Source organism: Petromyzon marinus, chromosome 61 (assembly GCF_048934315.1).
Source record: "Petromyzon marinus isolate PM22_M1 ecotype Great Lakes invasive population chromosome 61, UKy_Petmar_22M1.pri1.0, whole genome shotgun sequence".
Lineage (NCBI taxonomy): Eukaryota > Metazoa > Chordata > Hyperoartia > Petromyzontiformes > Petromyzontidae > Petromyzon > Petromyzon marinus.
In genome coordinates this window covers 6,797,113-6,812,869 of record NC_133727.1, presented here as the reverse complement: position 1 = coordinate 6,812,869, position 15,757 = coordinate 6,797,113, and the positions used below count along the sequence as shown (strand labels likewise).

The 15,757-nt window shown below is 49.1% G+C and overlaps 1 protein-coding gene across 3 annotated transcripts in view; it reads right to left on the bottom strand.

Moving 5' to 3' along the window:
- The window catches only part of LOC116955762 (copper-transporting ATPase 2-like), an 86,039-nt gene that overhangs the window by 38,050 nt on the left and 32,232 nt on the right, over positions 1–15,757 (bottom strand). For all 3 annotated transcript variants that reach the window (XM_076053485.1, XM_076053486.1, XM_032977054.2), the window contains 6 exons: positions 13,944–14,859; positions 11,296–11,562; positions 8,963–9,226; positions 7,361–7,524; positions 5,666–5,827; positions 1,601–1,677 (listed from right to left, as the gene is read on the bottom strand). In XM_076053485.1, the coding sequence (XP_075909600.1) occupies positions 1,601–1,677; positions 5,666–5,827; positions 7,361–7,524; positions 8,963–9,226; positions 11,296–11,562; positions 13,944–14,859 (1,850 nt within the window). The remainder of the gene's footprint in view (positions 1–1,600; positions 1,678–5,665; positions 5,828–7,360; positions 7,525–8,962; positions 9,227–11,295; positions 11,563–13,943; positions 14,860–15,757) is intronic.

Below are 15,757 nucleotides of genomic sequence, written 5' to 3'. Positions count from 1 at the left end.
TATCACACACACACACACGCACGAAAGATGGAGATGCCCTGTACAGTTAGGAACACACCCCAGGCCAGATTTGACGTTATCGTGACTGCAAGGGATCCATACTCTTTGGTTCTTTCGGTAAAGTCACGTGGGTGTAAAAAAAAAATCACGACGTTTCGGAAGCAACACAAGCTTCCGTCTTCAGGTGTGACAACCACGGTAAGAAACAAAATTACTGTAGTGGGCAAAGAGAGCTGTTTGCGAGTTGGGATTCCCGCTCGCAGCCAACATCAATGACAAATATCTGAAGCTGTCTCTGGTTAGACAGCCTTAACCGAGTACCCGGTGTGATGTGTAAACATTCGTACACGGGGAGACAATGGCGGCCTGGGGTGTACTCTTTGGTTCTTTCGATAAAGTCACGTAGGTGAAAAAATACAAGTAAGAATAAAAAAAATCACTGCGTTTCGGAAGCAACACAAGCCTCCGTCTTCAGGTGGGACATTCACGGTAAGAAACAAAATTACTGTAGTGGGCAAAGAGAGCTGTTTGTGACAAGCGATTATATAAGGTAAGAGGGGGTGGAGCTCTCTTTGCCCACTACAGTAATTTTGTTTCTCACCGTGGTTGTCCCACCTGATGACGGAAGCTTGTGTTGCTTCCGAAACGTCGTGATTTTTTTTTTTAATTCTCATTTGTATTTTTTCACCTACGTGACTTTACCGAAAGAACCAAAGAGTACACCCCAGGCCGCCATTGTCTCCCCGTGTACGAATGTTTACACATCACACCGGGTACTCGGTTAAGGCCGTCTACCCAGAGACAGCTTCAGATATTTGTCATTGATGTTGGCTGCGAGCGGGAATCCCAACTCGGCCCGCGAGATTTGTAGCGCAGTGCGCCAACCACTGCACTACCGTACCCCACAAAGACAATGATTGCACCATATCGACTTTAAACAGATTGTCGGGGCAAGTGCTACGATGAAAAAAGTAACACCTTTGAAGGCCGGCACGGCACACAAGGTGGGCCACCACCGTCTCCCAAGTGGCGACGTGCACACACTGCCCCAGGTACTCATTTGAGACCGAGTCGACCTAGGGGAGGCCCAGCACCGGGTTTCAGATGATCGCCAACGTTATTAGTTGTAAGCAGGAATCGAACTCGGGTCGCCGGATGTGCAGCACGGTGCGCTAATCGAAGGGAATTGAAGTAAGCATTTGGAGCTCTAACAAATCAAGCTCTTCAAATATAATTTTTTTTTTCAATAAGTTATTCAGCAAAATACAAATCGGAGTCAACAAGGAGCTACCCTCTGCTCTCACCAAGTCTCTATGGAGCAACATTACACAGACCCATTTAAAAAAAAAAATCCGTGAAATAAATTGGAGAAAAAAAACATAGATCGCATTTAGCCATATCAGATTCCCCGACAACAGTCGCCATCGCAGTCAATGCATACAACGGGTGGAGCTGTGGCGCAGCGGTTAGCATGCTGCTCGCACAAACTGGCCACCCGAGTTTGATCCCTGCCCGCAGCTAAATATGCGAGGAGATTTTCACCAGTTTGTAACGTCAAAACCGCATAGCGTAGGCAATGTGAGCGACATCAGTATCTCACTGGTGAATCTTGTCCGAGTGGTCGAGGTGGTTCCCAGTGCGGTCTCTCTTCAGGTGGACGGCGAGGAACCCGGCATTCTGTGAACAACACGATGGCGACGATCACGCCTGTGTTAGACATCCAACACAGGTCCATAATAAAGGTTTTTGGGTTAGATCGCGTTTATTTATAAATGTGTCGTAACCCTCCACCACCCGACATGGCCAATCAGCAAAAAAACAGTGTCACGTTGACAAAAGACAATTAATTCACTACTTTAGCCCACCGGTGTGTTGAAGAGTGAATCCACAACATTTACAGTTTGAGTACGACGTTTCGCTGGTAAATACATCCATCGGGCAATTCGCCAGAATGCCCGATGATGCTGGGCATTCTGGCGAATTGCCCGATGATGCTGGCGAATTGCTCGATGATGCTGGATGTATTTACCAGCGAAACGTCGTACTCAAACTGTAAATGTGGATTCACTCTTCAACACACCAGTGGGCTAAAGTAGTGAACTATTTGTCTTTTTGTCAACGTGACACTTTTTTTTTTGCTGATTGGCCGTGTCGGGTGGTGGAGGGTTACGACACATTTATAAATAAACGCGATCTAACCCAAAAACTTTTATTATGAATAATATTGGTCGCGAAAGCCTCCCACGTGTTAAACTATCCAACACAGGTGTTGTGCGGGGGGGGGGGGGGGGGGGGGAGGTGGGTTACTGGGAACGGGGTGGAGCAACGCGATATCGCGTCTCAGATTGAGCGCGTGCCGCCTAGCGAACACGCGTGCACCACCCGGTTAGCGAGGCGCCCGAGTGCGGCGAAAACGCAGCGGCGACACCGAGCTGTGTGGCTTGCTTTCAGGAGCGACGTCGCCACAGATGATGGCTCCAACGAAGCGGCTTATCAGGCGGAAATTTATCGCGGCCAACTCCTCTAAACACGTGCGTTCATCCTAAAGGTGGAGGGAAAAACTGGAGGAGGACCTGGAGAAAAATCCACGCGCGCGCTCACAGGGGAGAAGGTGCAAACTCCAAATATGTAGGCATTAGGGGTCAGGATCACACCCACGACCCTCCTGCATACCAGGTGAGGTAGTTTCATCTCGTTACCGTGAATGATGCCATAACAACCCAAACTAAGGAGCACATAGCAAACCACTGCAGCCTGCGCTCCTAGTAAAACTACACAAAACTCTGATTTAAAGCTTTCGTGACTGCAGTAATTCATATTCTTAGCTCTTTCGGTAAAGTCACGTTGAAGGGAAACAATAAAATATATATAAAACAATAAAAATTCTCACGACGTTTCGACCATAACACAAACGGTCGTCATCAGGTGTGAAAAAACCAACGTCGTGAGAATTTTTTATTGTTTTATATATAATATTTTATTATTTTATTGTTTCCCTTCAACGTGACTTTACCGAAAGAGCTAAGAATACACAACACTCTTTCTCCTGAAGCCGTCATCGTGGCCAACAGACCTGGGACACCACTGGAATTTAGCTTCTGAACCACATTGCTGCCGTCACAGACAAGAAGAGAAAAGAAACGCCGTCTCCACTGTGCCGTGGAGCGGACCTCCACTGTGCGGTTTCCGTTCTTAAGCCGCACACACGAACGCATCGGAGGCCAATTCACTCCCAACACGAGGCTACTCCGCACCTCCGATTAGCGCGGGTGGCTACGTACGGTGCAAAATAAACTCATCACGAGGTGAGATCTTGCATGGAGCCCCAGGCCGAGGGAGATCGACAGTTCTTTTGTGTTTCTTCCGTTTGCGAATAATCGCACCAGCTGTTGTCACCTTCTCACCAAGCTGCTTGGCAATGGTCTTGTAGCCCATTCCTGCCTTGTGTAGGTCTACAATCTTGTCCCTGACATCCTTGGAAAGCTCTTTGGTCTTGGCCATGGTAGAGAGGGAGAGTTTGGAATCTGAGTGATTGATTGCTTCTGTGGACAGGTGTCTTTTATACAGGTAACAAGCTGAGATTAGCACTACTCCCTTTAAGAGTGTGCTCCTAATCTCAGCTCATTACCTGTATAAAAGACACCTGGGAGCCAGAAATTTTTCTGATTGAGAGGGGGTCAAATACTTATTTCCCTCATTAAAATGCAAATCAATTTATAACATTTTTGACATGCGTTTTTCTGGATTTTGTTGTTGTTATTCTGTCTCTCACTGTTCAAATAAACCTACCATTAAAATTATAGACTGATCATTTCTTTGTCAGTGGGCAAACGAACAAAATCAGCAGGGGATCAAATACTTTATTCCTCATTGTACATGCGCACTCACCCAACAGCACTGCGGTAGGAGTAACTGTGGCACGGAGCTGTGGCTTCTGTGAGTGATCGACACATATTGCTCTCCCCCTATCTTTAGGATTCAGGACCAGGATGGAAATCCCTGACTGGGTTCCCCGAACTACCCAACATCGGCAACAGTGGCTACTCGTCCTGCAAAACTTGAAGAACATTTCGGCACACCTCACTCTACCTATGTAACAGGTACGTGTGTTGAACTTCTTTCGCACCGTACGTAGCCAACCGTGCTAATCGGAGGTGCAGTGTTGAGTCTATGGGGGAAGTGTTGAGTGGATGGGTAGTGTTGAGTCTATGGGCAGTGTTGAGTCTATGGGGAGTGTTAGTCTATGGGGGAAGTGTTGAGTCTATGGGTAGTGTTGAGTCTATGGGTAGTGCTGAGTCTATGGGCAGTGTTGAGTCTGTGGGCAGTGTTGAGTCTATGGGCAGTGTTGAGTCTATAGGCAGTGTTGAGTCTACGGGGGGCAGTGTTGAGTCTATGGATAGTGTTGAGTCTATGGGCAGTGTTGAGTCTACGGGCAGTGTTGAGTCTACGGGGGGCAGTGTTGAGTCTACGAGGGGAAGTGTTGAGTGGATGGGTAGTGTTGAGTCTATGGGCAGTGTTGAGTCTATGAGGAGTGTTAGTCTATGGGGGAAGTGTTGAGTCTATGGGTAGTGTTGAGTCTATGGGCAGTGTTGAGTCTATGGGCATTGTTGAGTCTACGGGTAGTGTTAGTCTATGGGTAGTACGTACGTTGAGCTTCTTTCACACCGTACGTAGCCAACCGTGCTAATCGGAGGCGAGGGGGAAGGACATCGTCAGGTCTATTGATGCTACCTGGGGCTGTCCGCGGCACCGCCACTTCAGAGGTAGTTGTACCCACCCCTACTGGACATCTGTGAAAAAGAGCTTTGTAGCTCATCGGATTCCTGAAGTATGAATAAATATTCTGATACCACACAGCATTGCTGCCCAGAGGCACTGGAGTCAAGGGCTCTCGAAGCGATTATCGGGCCACGGAAAACTCTGCAGAAAAAGTTTCATACGCATATGTAAGCCACCCTCACGCACACACAGACATGAAATTTCCGCAACTCAGTATAACACGCACCAATCACACGCACGGGAATACACTAGACGGGGGTCAAGGGTTAAAGGGCACTAACGTCACCCGGACCAGGCGTGCTAGACCAGGAGGATGTATTGGGAACGAGGGCGGAGATTGAGGGTTTAGGAAGGGGCTGTGAGAGGCGTGTTCGGGGGGTTTTTGAAACGAGTGTGGCTGTGGGTTGAAGAATAAACCAGTGGTGGAAACCAGCCTCCGACTCCTCTTCACATATAAAAAAAAAGTAATATGCAGAAGAAGCGTTCTTTTTTTTCACATGATAGCAACAATTCTCAACGTTAAATAGCCGTCAAATAAGCGACTGCCATTTACGATTTTAAAACTGTCATCGTCGTTTCTTTATCCCCCCCCCCCCCCAAGATATATTACACACACATTGCCCTCGGTCAGCCCCCCCCCCCCACCGCCTCCCCACCCCCATTTAAATGCTCATCTTTCCCCCGACGATGTCCTCAAATAATAATACACGGCTCCGTTTGCGTCGGGACTGTTCTCCGCGAGTGACGACTCCCCGACTTGCGAGCCGCGCGTTGGGCTGTAGGGGGGGCTCGCGGTTTGTTGAATAATAAAATAAAATAAAAAAATTAATTCCAAGACACACTACACACAGCGAACACGTCGGCACGGCGCGGACAACGGGCTGACCTGGACGGCCTTGATGATGTCCCGCGGGCCGATCTGGTCGGGGTCGAACTCCACGTGCGCCCGGTTTGTGGCGAGCGCCACGGAGGCGCTCGTGACGCCGTGGCACTGCATGAGCGCCGACTCGATGGCGTGAGCGCACGACGCCGACCGCATGCCCTGGACCTGCCGGCGCCCCCGTGGCAGAGAGGCATGTCGCCGACCAGGTCAGAGGTCAGAGGTCAGAGCGCCAATCACATGACCGCTCGGCACCGCCGTCGCTCCTGAATTTGTTAAGCAAAGACTTGAAACTTCGTGACGCTGCAATGTTACCGATTTGTCGGTTCGAGACCATCATCCGAGTGCAATCACCCTCAGCTTTTTACACGCTTTAATTTAACTCACTCAGTCTGTTGTTGTCATTGTTGTTGTAGCATCCTCAAATCTTGTAACTCAATTTTAACCCACTTCCCAATGTGGTCTGACACTTCAGTATGTCATACTGATGACAATACTATATTCTATCATAAAAAAATATATATTTTTAAACAATATTTTTTATATGTTATGTTTCGGCTTGGATCTAATTGTCCACGGTCAACTGACGTTGGCTGTAATTGCTCACGGTCCCTTGCGTTGTGGCAAGCTTTGGGGCCACTTCCTGGAGTCGTGGAGTTCTGACATTACGAGTACATTTCATAAAAGCGTGTTTTAAAAAAAAAAGGAATTTTTAAACGTATATTATTAGTTCGAGTCTCAAAACACTTTCTCAGGAGGGTCCTACCAAGTTTTTGGCAGTTTTCCCCCTCCACATTTAGAATCAACGTGCGTTTAGCGTATCTGGTATTTGGTTGCTATCAATGTCTACGTGATGAACAGCCACTTCACAGAGCTATCATTTGCGGCCAGATGGCTTCTGAAAAACAGCAATGTAGCTCGGTGGGCCTTACCTAATAAAATAAAATGTAGTTTATAGTTTTATGCAGATTTGAAGCTTTCGTGACTGCAGGAATCCATACTCTGGTTCTTTCGGTCAAGTCACGTAGGTAGAAAAATAAAATAAAAATATATCACGATCGCAACACAAGTGATCGTCCTCAGGCAGAAACAAAAAAAAAAATCGCTTGTGTTGCGATCGAAACGTCGTGATATGTTATTTTCATTTTATTTTTCTACCTACGTGACTTTACCGAAAGAACCAAAGATAATAGTTTCATGTGGCTGTGTGTAATACCAATCGCGTAATTTGCAGTGTGATAGTTCAACGTTGGCATGTTCAGGCCAATACCAGTTCCATCATATGCTGTGTTTTTGTGTTAGCTATGCGAGGAAACTGGAGGACCCAGAGAGAACCGCACGCAGATTACGGGGAGAACATGGAACACACTGATGCCAAACACCTGCACGTAGCATGCACATACGTTGAACTTCTTTCGTGCCGTACGAAGCCAGCCGTGCTAATCGGAGGCAGCGCAGCAACTTCAGAGCGCAAGGCTTGGGCGGCGCTGAACGTGGCGTGCAATAACCGAACCATTAACAGCAAGGCAATGTGGGGGGGGGGGGACACGGGCCAGCATTGTACACTCCCAACTTTAAAAACACAAACACCTTCGCTGACGTTCCGGTCTGCAAAAAAAAAAAAAATATCGGCAGCAAGAGGGGGTTTTTTTTTTTTTGGCCAGTGTGCTTTTGTTTTCTGCCACGGCCCGGGACGCTCACCACGAGCTCCAGGCAGCCCGGCGCGATGTCCTGGTCATCGAGGAGCGTCGCCCCAAAGCCCATGTCTCGCACGCTCTCCGCGATCTCCTCCGGCGCCACGGAGGCCGGGTGGTAGCGCACCTCCGCCTTGCCGGCCATGAGCGACACCAGCACCGACTGAACACCTGCCGGGGGGTGGGGTGAACGTACGCATGTACGTATGTACAGTCTGTTTCTCCAAAAAACGCGGTAGGTGGTAAGCCGCGTTCCTGAAGAACGGTACAAGGGGTATAAGCGCGGTCAGCGATAACACGTGAGGTGCGTACGCAGGCTGAACGAAGATGGAGGCGCGTGTTTAGCATCTAGAAGCATCCAGCAGCATCCCGCCTTGTGCAAATGTTACGCCGAGGTAGCCGCACGACCGTTTATTCACACTCGCGCGACGAAGTTCTGTTCACTCCATCGCGCTACATCCAATTCGTATCCGCGTTCTGAAAATATAACGCGAAGCAGACTGTATGTTGAACTTTCGCACCGTACGTAGCCAACCAATCGGAGGTGCGTGGTGAGATCGCAACCCGCTGGACGTGCTGACAACACATTCGGAAGCGAATACGTTACGCGACAGGCCATTCTTAACTCGTACAGCGTATTATATCGCTTGTCTGCTATTTGCGTCTTTACTTTGTTTGGATTTGATCATTTTGGTGACCCAGGGCACTCTTGCAAATGAGACTCCTCACTTGGCTTCTTGAGTTCTCACCTCCTGGTTAAACAAATAAAGCTGATACCCAATAAACCTGGGCTACTTGCAGCGCACTGCAATTAAAGCCTAACAGAGGTTTACTGGGTACATTTCTTAATGGGCACTACTTTTCGTGCTTCCGGCGAGAGCGGGGTGCGTTTGGAGCACAGTGGCCAGAAAAAAACACTCGCGCGCCTCGGAATAACACTTAAAGGTCACGCAGACGGGCGTGGCAGCCCACCTCCAACTGTACTTCCCCTACAAAGCTCTCCCGTGTAGCCTTAACAGACCGTTGTGGCAATGGCCGCTAGCGAGCACCCGTGAAGGCCATTACGGAACGCGGGGGGGGCGGCTGGGGGGGGGGGCAGTGTCACGCACGCCCTTCCGCCTTCCCCGCGGCAAATTTCCACGCGACTATAAGCCACTTCGTCGGGATATCATTTACGATAGCCAGGGGGCTACTGCAAAAGAGAGCTGCATGGCTGGGTGGGCCTTACTCGCTAAAATACTAAAAAATAATCTTGATTTGATGCTTTCGTGACTGCAGGAATCCACACTCTTTGGTTCTTTCGGTACAGTCACGTGGGTAGAAATACGTTTCGATTGCAACACAAGCAATCATCATCAGGTGGGGAGACCACAGCAAGAACATTTTTTTCGTTTCAGCAAATTTTTTTTTCTTGCTGTGGGCTTTCCCACCTGATGGTGATTGCCTGCCTGTGTTGCAAGCGAAACGCCGTGATTTGTTTTTACTTCTAACTACGTGACTTTACCGAAAGAACCAAAGAACGTACGAAAAATAGTCACGTTTTTTTTAGTTTAGACTGCATGCCCCCGAGCACACGGGAGGATTGGGGGGTGGGGGGAGAAGCCCTTACCGCGCCTTCTGCCGAGCACGCGCTCGATGTTTGCCACGCACGAGGCGCAAGTCATGCCCGTGACCATCAGGAAGCACTTGGCCTCCTCTTCCTTCGCCGATGCCACCGCTGCCTCTTCCTCGGTGGGCACGAGCTGCATGGACCCCTTGCCGCCGCTGGTGGTGGGCGCGTGCCAGCCCGGCCTGCTGCCGTTGAGCGAGGGAGTAGCCGAGCCCTCCAGTAGAAACTGCGCGTGGTTTGCCCGTGACTTGGCATCGCTGCCATCTGTGAAGACGGGCGGACGGCGTTCGCAATTGCAGCATTCCTGTCCTGTCGCGTTTCTTTTTTTGGTATTTTTTTCCTTGTTGTAACCTTCTGACCTCATGTGCCCCTACTGGACATCTGTGCAACAACAACAACAAAAAAAAGCTTCCCCGGCTCATCGGATTTCTCCAGTAGCTATAAAATAATCCGATTCTGACTCTAGGGTCCACAGGTTGGGTTCCATGGTCACGATCGCACTACTGTGGCTTGTCTTTTATGTATCTCCTTGAGTCTCTACGTATCTCCACTGGTCCACAGTTATCTGCACGAGTCTCTATGCGTCTCTCCGGGTTTACAAAATGGTCCGGGGGTTTGGCAGGTGACACGTGAATTCAATGGGAACTCAATGTTCACTCACGTTTTGATAATAATAATAATTTAAATGTATACAGCGCCCTTGAACATTCGTGCTCAGGGCGCTAGCCAGAGCTGACCCGACAACCCTGACATCAGATTCCCATCGCCGCGCACTCTCGTGCTGCCAAAGCGCAATCATGCTAACCCCGCTGGTCCACAAAGGCATCGCACGACTGCACGTCCAAGGCCAAAGTTCAAGTTGCTCGCTCGGACGCGGAAGCCTTTGATTATTGTCGCAAAACAATCGACAATGGCCCGCTTCCCTTCGAGGTACGCGCCGGCGCTGCGTTGATGACCATCACGACCATAATGAGTTTCACGAGTTTCGGCCGGACTGCTCGTTGACGCAACGTGCGTCATTGCTCGCCTATTCCCACGGTCGCCACTTGCAAAAGACAACCGCGTCGCTGCCACGTGGCGGGGGTGGAGGCGATGCATGAGGAACGTACATCTGCGCATCAGGATCCGATGATGGGATGCACATCTTCTAAATTTGAATTTTTATAATGTGTGTTATCTCCCCCCCACCACCCCCTCCTCCCTTTTTGTGGTCATGACTCATGCCAGGCTCTTGCTATGTTGAACAAAGATTAAGAATAACACAGGAGGTGTTAAAGATGTCCAAACACAAAATAGAAACCTTTTTCAAGGAAATAAAGTCTGCATTAACCACACGCACTTGTGATGAACATGTAAAAACAAACACGCTCAGATTTTATATATATGCATTGCCTTTGAAACTGATTGGCCTACACCAGATACAGCCTTCATTAGGGCCCTCCTCTCAGCAGTGTCAGACCAGAAAACGCCAAAAGGCAAACACAGGACAAGGGCAATGCCACTATCAGGGCATTTTTAGCTCGGGGTGAGCAGCTACAAATTGGGACCCTTTTTGCCGGCATCTTGCTATGTTAAATTTCGATTTAAAGCTGTCGCGACTGCAGGAATTCATCTTCTTGGTTCTTTCGGTAAAGTCACGTAGAAGGGAAATAATAAAACAATAAAAAAAAGAAATCGTAACTAAATAAAAAAAATGTTTCTATTTCCCTCCTACGTGACTTTACCGATAGAGCCAAGAAGACCTTGCTACGTTGCTTCACGCACACCGCTCGCGGGTGACACTCGGTGGGGGCAGCAGCGAGCCCAACTCTCCACCCCCTCCTCGAAAACCAGGCGCAGCACAGGGATCCAGGACTGAGGTGCACGGAGTTTCTGTACCACCTCACTACGTCGCGGTTTGTGCTCCGTCCCGGGCTCCTATTGAAATATTATGAATTTTTTTTTCTTTCAAATAACCAATATCTTATGTAGATACTGTATATACAGCGGCCTTATTCCAAGACGCTTTACAGAAATTATGAAAGAAAGGGTTGGCGTGGTCATTGCTGGGAGGGCGTGGGCAGGGAGTAGCAGCAGCAGCAGCAGGATGGGCTAGGGAGAACAGATAGGTTTTAGCTAGAAATAGCTCGTACGCCGAGCGGACTTTTTACCCAGCGTTTCATCGTGAACAAAAAAAAAAACCTGGAGCGTATGGGATTGAAAAAGAGTGCTAAGGCATGGTGGCGTCCGTGAATTAACAATCAAAATGCATTCGTAGGAAGCGCAGAGGGGTGGGGGGTGGGGGGGGGAGTGGGGGGGTGGTCACAGGATGTAGAGGAGGCGGCTTCACCGACCGAGCAGGGAAGCCTTGAAGCCCTTGCTGGTGATGCTGGCGCAGAGCGCGGCGGGGCTGGCGCCGCGGGGGTCATAGTGCACGGTGGCGGTGCCGTCGACGAGCGAGGCGCGCGCCGTTTTCACGCCGGGGCACTCCAGCAGGGCGCGCTCCACGGCGAGGACGCCAGCGGAGCTCTCCATGCGCTCCACGCGCAGCACCACGACGCTGCTCAGCGGGGGAGGAGGGGTGGAAGCCACCGCCTTCGCCGACGTTGGCGAAACGCTCGCTTGCGGGGGGGTGGGGAAGGAAAAACGTTTCCGATGCGGTGACGACCCCCACACGTGCCGGGTTGGCGAATGCGTGCGGCACTCTCGCGCCCGTCCCCTTCCGCCGGCGTTGGAACCCTTTCCCGTTCCGATGACGTACGTAACTTAGGAGATCGGGTTTTTTTTTCTTTCCCTCCCGATTCCTCCGTTCCGATGACGTACGTGCACATCGTTGAAACAAAAGCGGAAGAAAAAAAATGGAAGAACTTTTTTTTTATCAGTAACCGAGCTTCCCACAGGACCATGTGTTTTGGTGCCAGCTATCCTAGAATGCGGTCGTATCGCTACGGTTCTCTGGGGGCAAGTAGAATGTCTTAAAAACAACGGCGCCACGCCTCTCGCAATAAAATGAACGCTGAACCTGCTTGCGCGTTCCCAGATTCGACGGTCAACGGTACACACCTACCCTGTCATTTGAAGACGTCTCGGCGCGGGAAAGGGTTTTAAAGAAGTCTGTGGTCGGCGGCCGGCAAAGACAAGCACGCCAAGTGGTGCCCTACCCTCGCATAGACGACAAAGAACCACGCCGTGTATCGCCTTCAACAGACTTCTCGTGCAAGTGCTGTGAGCGAGCACCTATGAAGGTCCGTGGCACGGCACACGAGGGGGACTTGGGCCCCCTTTGTCCCCCCCCCCAGTGCTGACGTTTACACACTACACCGGAGACTAATTTAAGGCCGAGTTGACCTTGGGGAGGCCCAGGACCGGTTCATGTATTCACAAACCGGTGTTGACCATGAGCGGGAATCGAACTCGGAACGCCAGGTTCGTAGGGTAGAGCGCCAACCGCTACACTACTGCTCGCCACCGTGCGGCATTCTCATACAGCACGAATTGCACACACGCTCAACAAACTAAACATGTTTGTCAATAATAACCGTGGCCTTAAAAGCAAACGTATATAACTGGCGACGTTTTGGGCAGAGGCTCTGCTACATAGTACGCAAAACAGAGGCCAGAGAGATTTACGTACGAATGTTGAACCTCTTTTGCACCGTACGTAGCCGACCGTGTCAATCGGAGGTGCGGGAGAAGGACAATAAATGAAACGCAAAAAGCAGTGCTAAAGAAACGAGTTTTTTCCATCAAAGATTTAAAAGTGCATATAGCTCCAGTGGCTTCCGGAAGGAAGAGTGTTCCAGATGGCCCGCAGAAGCGCACATACAAGCGCACATTGAAGTGACCGTCTTTGTTCCATTATGAGCTCCGCTGCGAGGTTGACCGGAGTTTGCGTGAGTGAATAATACGAGTAGGAGACTGGACTTGTTCACACCACAGGGCCCTGATGAGAAAATTACATTTAATAAAATGTCTTCTGGTGACCAGATTTGAAATCGGAATATGAATGGCAACGCGAATAGTCGCGATTGAGTAACAGACATGTCCCTGAATAAATCAGAGCGTTACTAATTAAAACTCATTCACATTAAAAGTAGAAATATAAAATGTTGCTGGCACATGTCATTGTGGGGAGGCACAATCCATTTATCGCCACAGCACACCATTTGAACAAAAAAATAAATGTAAGTGCCCTACATTAGCGCACCGCCACACCTGAGAAGAACTGCCCAGTTTAACACGTAGGCTTTCGCGACCAAAACTATTCATAATAAGCACTTTTGAAGAGTGAATCCACACCATTACAATCTGAGCACTTTTGAAGAGTGAATCCACAACATTACAATTTGAGCACTTTTGAAGAGTGATTCCACAACATTACAATCTGAGCACTTTTGAAGAGTGAATCCACAACATTACAATCTGAGCACTTTTGAAGAGTGAATCCACAAGATTTACAATCTAAAGACTTTTGAAGAGTGAATCCACAACATTACAATCTGAGCACTTTTGAAGAGTGATTCCACAACATTACAATCTGAGCACTTTTGAAGAGTGAATCCACAACATTACAATCTGAGCACTTTTGAAGAGTGAATCCACAACATTACAATCTGAGCACTTTTGAAGAGTGAATCCACAACATTGCAATCTGAGCACTTTTGAAGAGTGAATCCACAACATTACAATCTGAGCACTTTTGAAGAGTGAATCCACAACATTACAATCTGAGCACTTTTGAAGAGTGAATCCACAAGATTTACAATCTAAAGACTTTTGAAGAGTGAATCCACAACATGACAATCTGAGTACTCAAATTGTAAATCTTGTGGATTCACTCTTCAAACACACCGGTGGGCTGAAGTAGTAACTGTTTGGCGTTTTCTTTACGTGACAAATCCCTTACTGATTGGCCGTGTCGGGTGGTGGAGGGTTTCGACACATTTATAATTACGTAATCTAACCCAACAACCTTTATTATTAAGCACTTGCCCAGTTTTACCTTGAAAGATGCCGGGTGGAAGTGCCTCGATGGCCTGGCACAGAGCCGCGGGGGAGATGTCCTCCGGGCTGTAGCTCACCGCAGCCGACTTTGTCTCGAGAGAAACCACGATGCTGTGCACTCCGGGCAACTGGCCGATGTTGCTTTCGATGTTAAAGACGCACGACTTGCAGTGCATCCCCTCGACGCTTATGACGACGTTCGGACACTTCCCTAGGCCTAGCGACGTTGGCTTGGCTTCTTTAAAATGGCACACAGAGCCGTTCATCTCCTGCAGTTTCTGCACGGCCTGCGGCGACAACCTCAGCTGCTTCGGACGCGACCTCACGGTGGTTTGCAAACCACATTCGGCGATCTGGTTTTGGATGTCGTCGACGCTGATGGCGAGCTTCTGGAACCACACGACCACCTCCTGGCTGGACAGGTTAACCTTCACGCGCAGGACACCATTCAACTTGCTCAACTTCCCCTCCAGTGCATTCACCGCGGATTGCCCAATCAATCCTTCGAGCCTCATTTTCACCATATCCTCGGTTGATCTGCCCTCTTCCGCGGTGTCCGTGGCAGGCTTCCGATCGACGGGGCGCGCCTCGAATCCCATGTCGTCGATTTCGTCGCACAGCTTCTGCATGCTTATCACCCCCGGAATGAATGCGACCGTGGCATTGTTTTTCTGCAAGCACACGCTGAAGCTCAGCACTCCCTTGAGCTTTGACATTTTCCCCTCTATGCTCTGCACACACGACTGACAGGTCATGCCCACAATGTCAATGTCGGCGACTTCCAGCATCATGACGGTGACTGCTCCCCTGTGAGCTGCCTCGAAGCCAATGTCCTCAACGCTGTTTTTCAGAGAGTTCGGGGTGTGAAGTGCCGGGTCGTACAGAACTGAAGCGCTCTTATTCTCCAAAGACACCTGCGGAGAGAATGATTAGATTCATTAGATGTCTACAAGCTTACAAACATTCCACGCCTCCATTGAGCACGGTTTGGCTACGTACAGTGCCAACGAAGTTCAACATACATTTTCTTAAATAAAACAATTTTTTTAGTTTACCAGGTAAGGCCCACTGAGCTGTATAGTTCTTTTTCAGAAGCGGCCTGGCCACAAATGATAGCGATTGGAGATGCGCTTTGCATTTATGATAAAACATTTTAAATGACATATGTAACAAATAATAACGCAGTAGCAACTGTCATCGCTCATCACAATCACATTTCTCTTCATATATCGTACGATAAGCAAATGTCGATGGGCATGTTTTATAAACTTATAATGCAGGCAAAATGTAGCCATTATTACCAAAAAATAATATTGTGCACACCAAACCATGCATTTGATATACAAATTAAACTTACGGTGAAAATACACATTCGACCCTTCTACAATTGCGCACTCGTTATAAGCTCGGTTATAAGAGGGCCGCGTATATAAACGCGCCGACTTACTAAATAAATATATTTTCAAAAAATTAACCTCCCGACAGCTCTCCCATGTCCAGGTGTCCTCAATTACGAACGGACGGAATTGCGTCTGTTCACTTAAATTCATTTAAATTCTGACGCAGTGGGTAAAAAAAAATCGTCTCCGCATTCGAAATTGAATCTCAGTGGCCTTCTGGCACGGCACGGCTGGCAGCATCAGGATGGAGGGACACGCGCCCCCTCCGACCTGGCCATGTGTTCTCGCCACTGTGGCGCCCCAGGGTGGCTAGGAGATGTTAACTACCTCGACTGGTATACAGGAGGTCTCGGGTTCCATCCCGACCCCGACGACTCCTGCTGTATATTTGGAGTTTGCGTGTCTCTTTCTC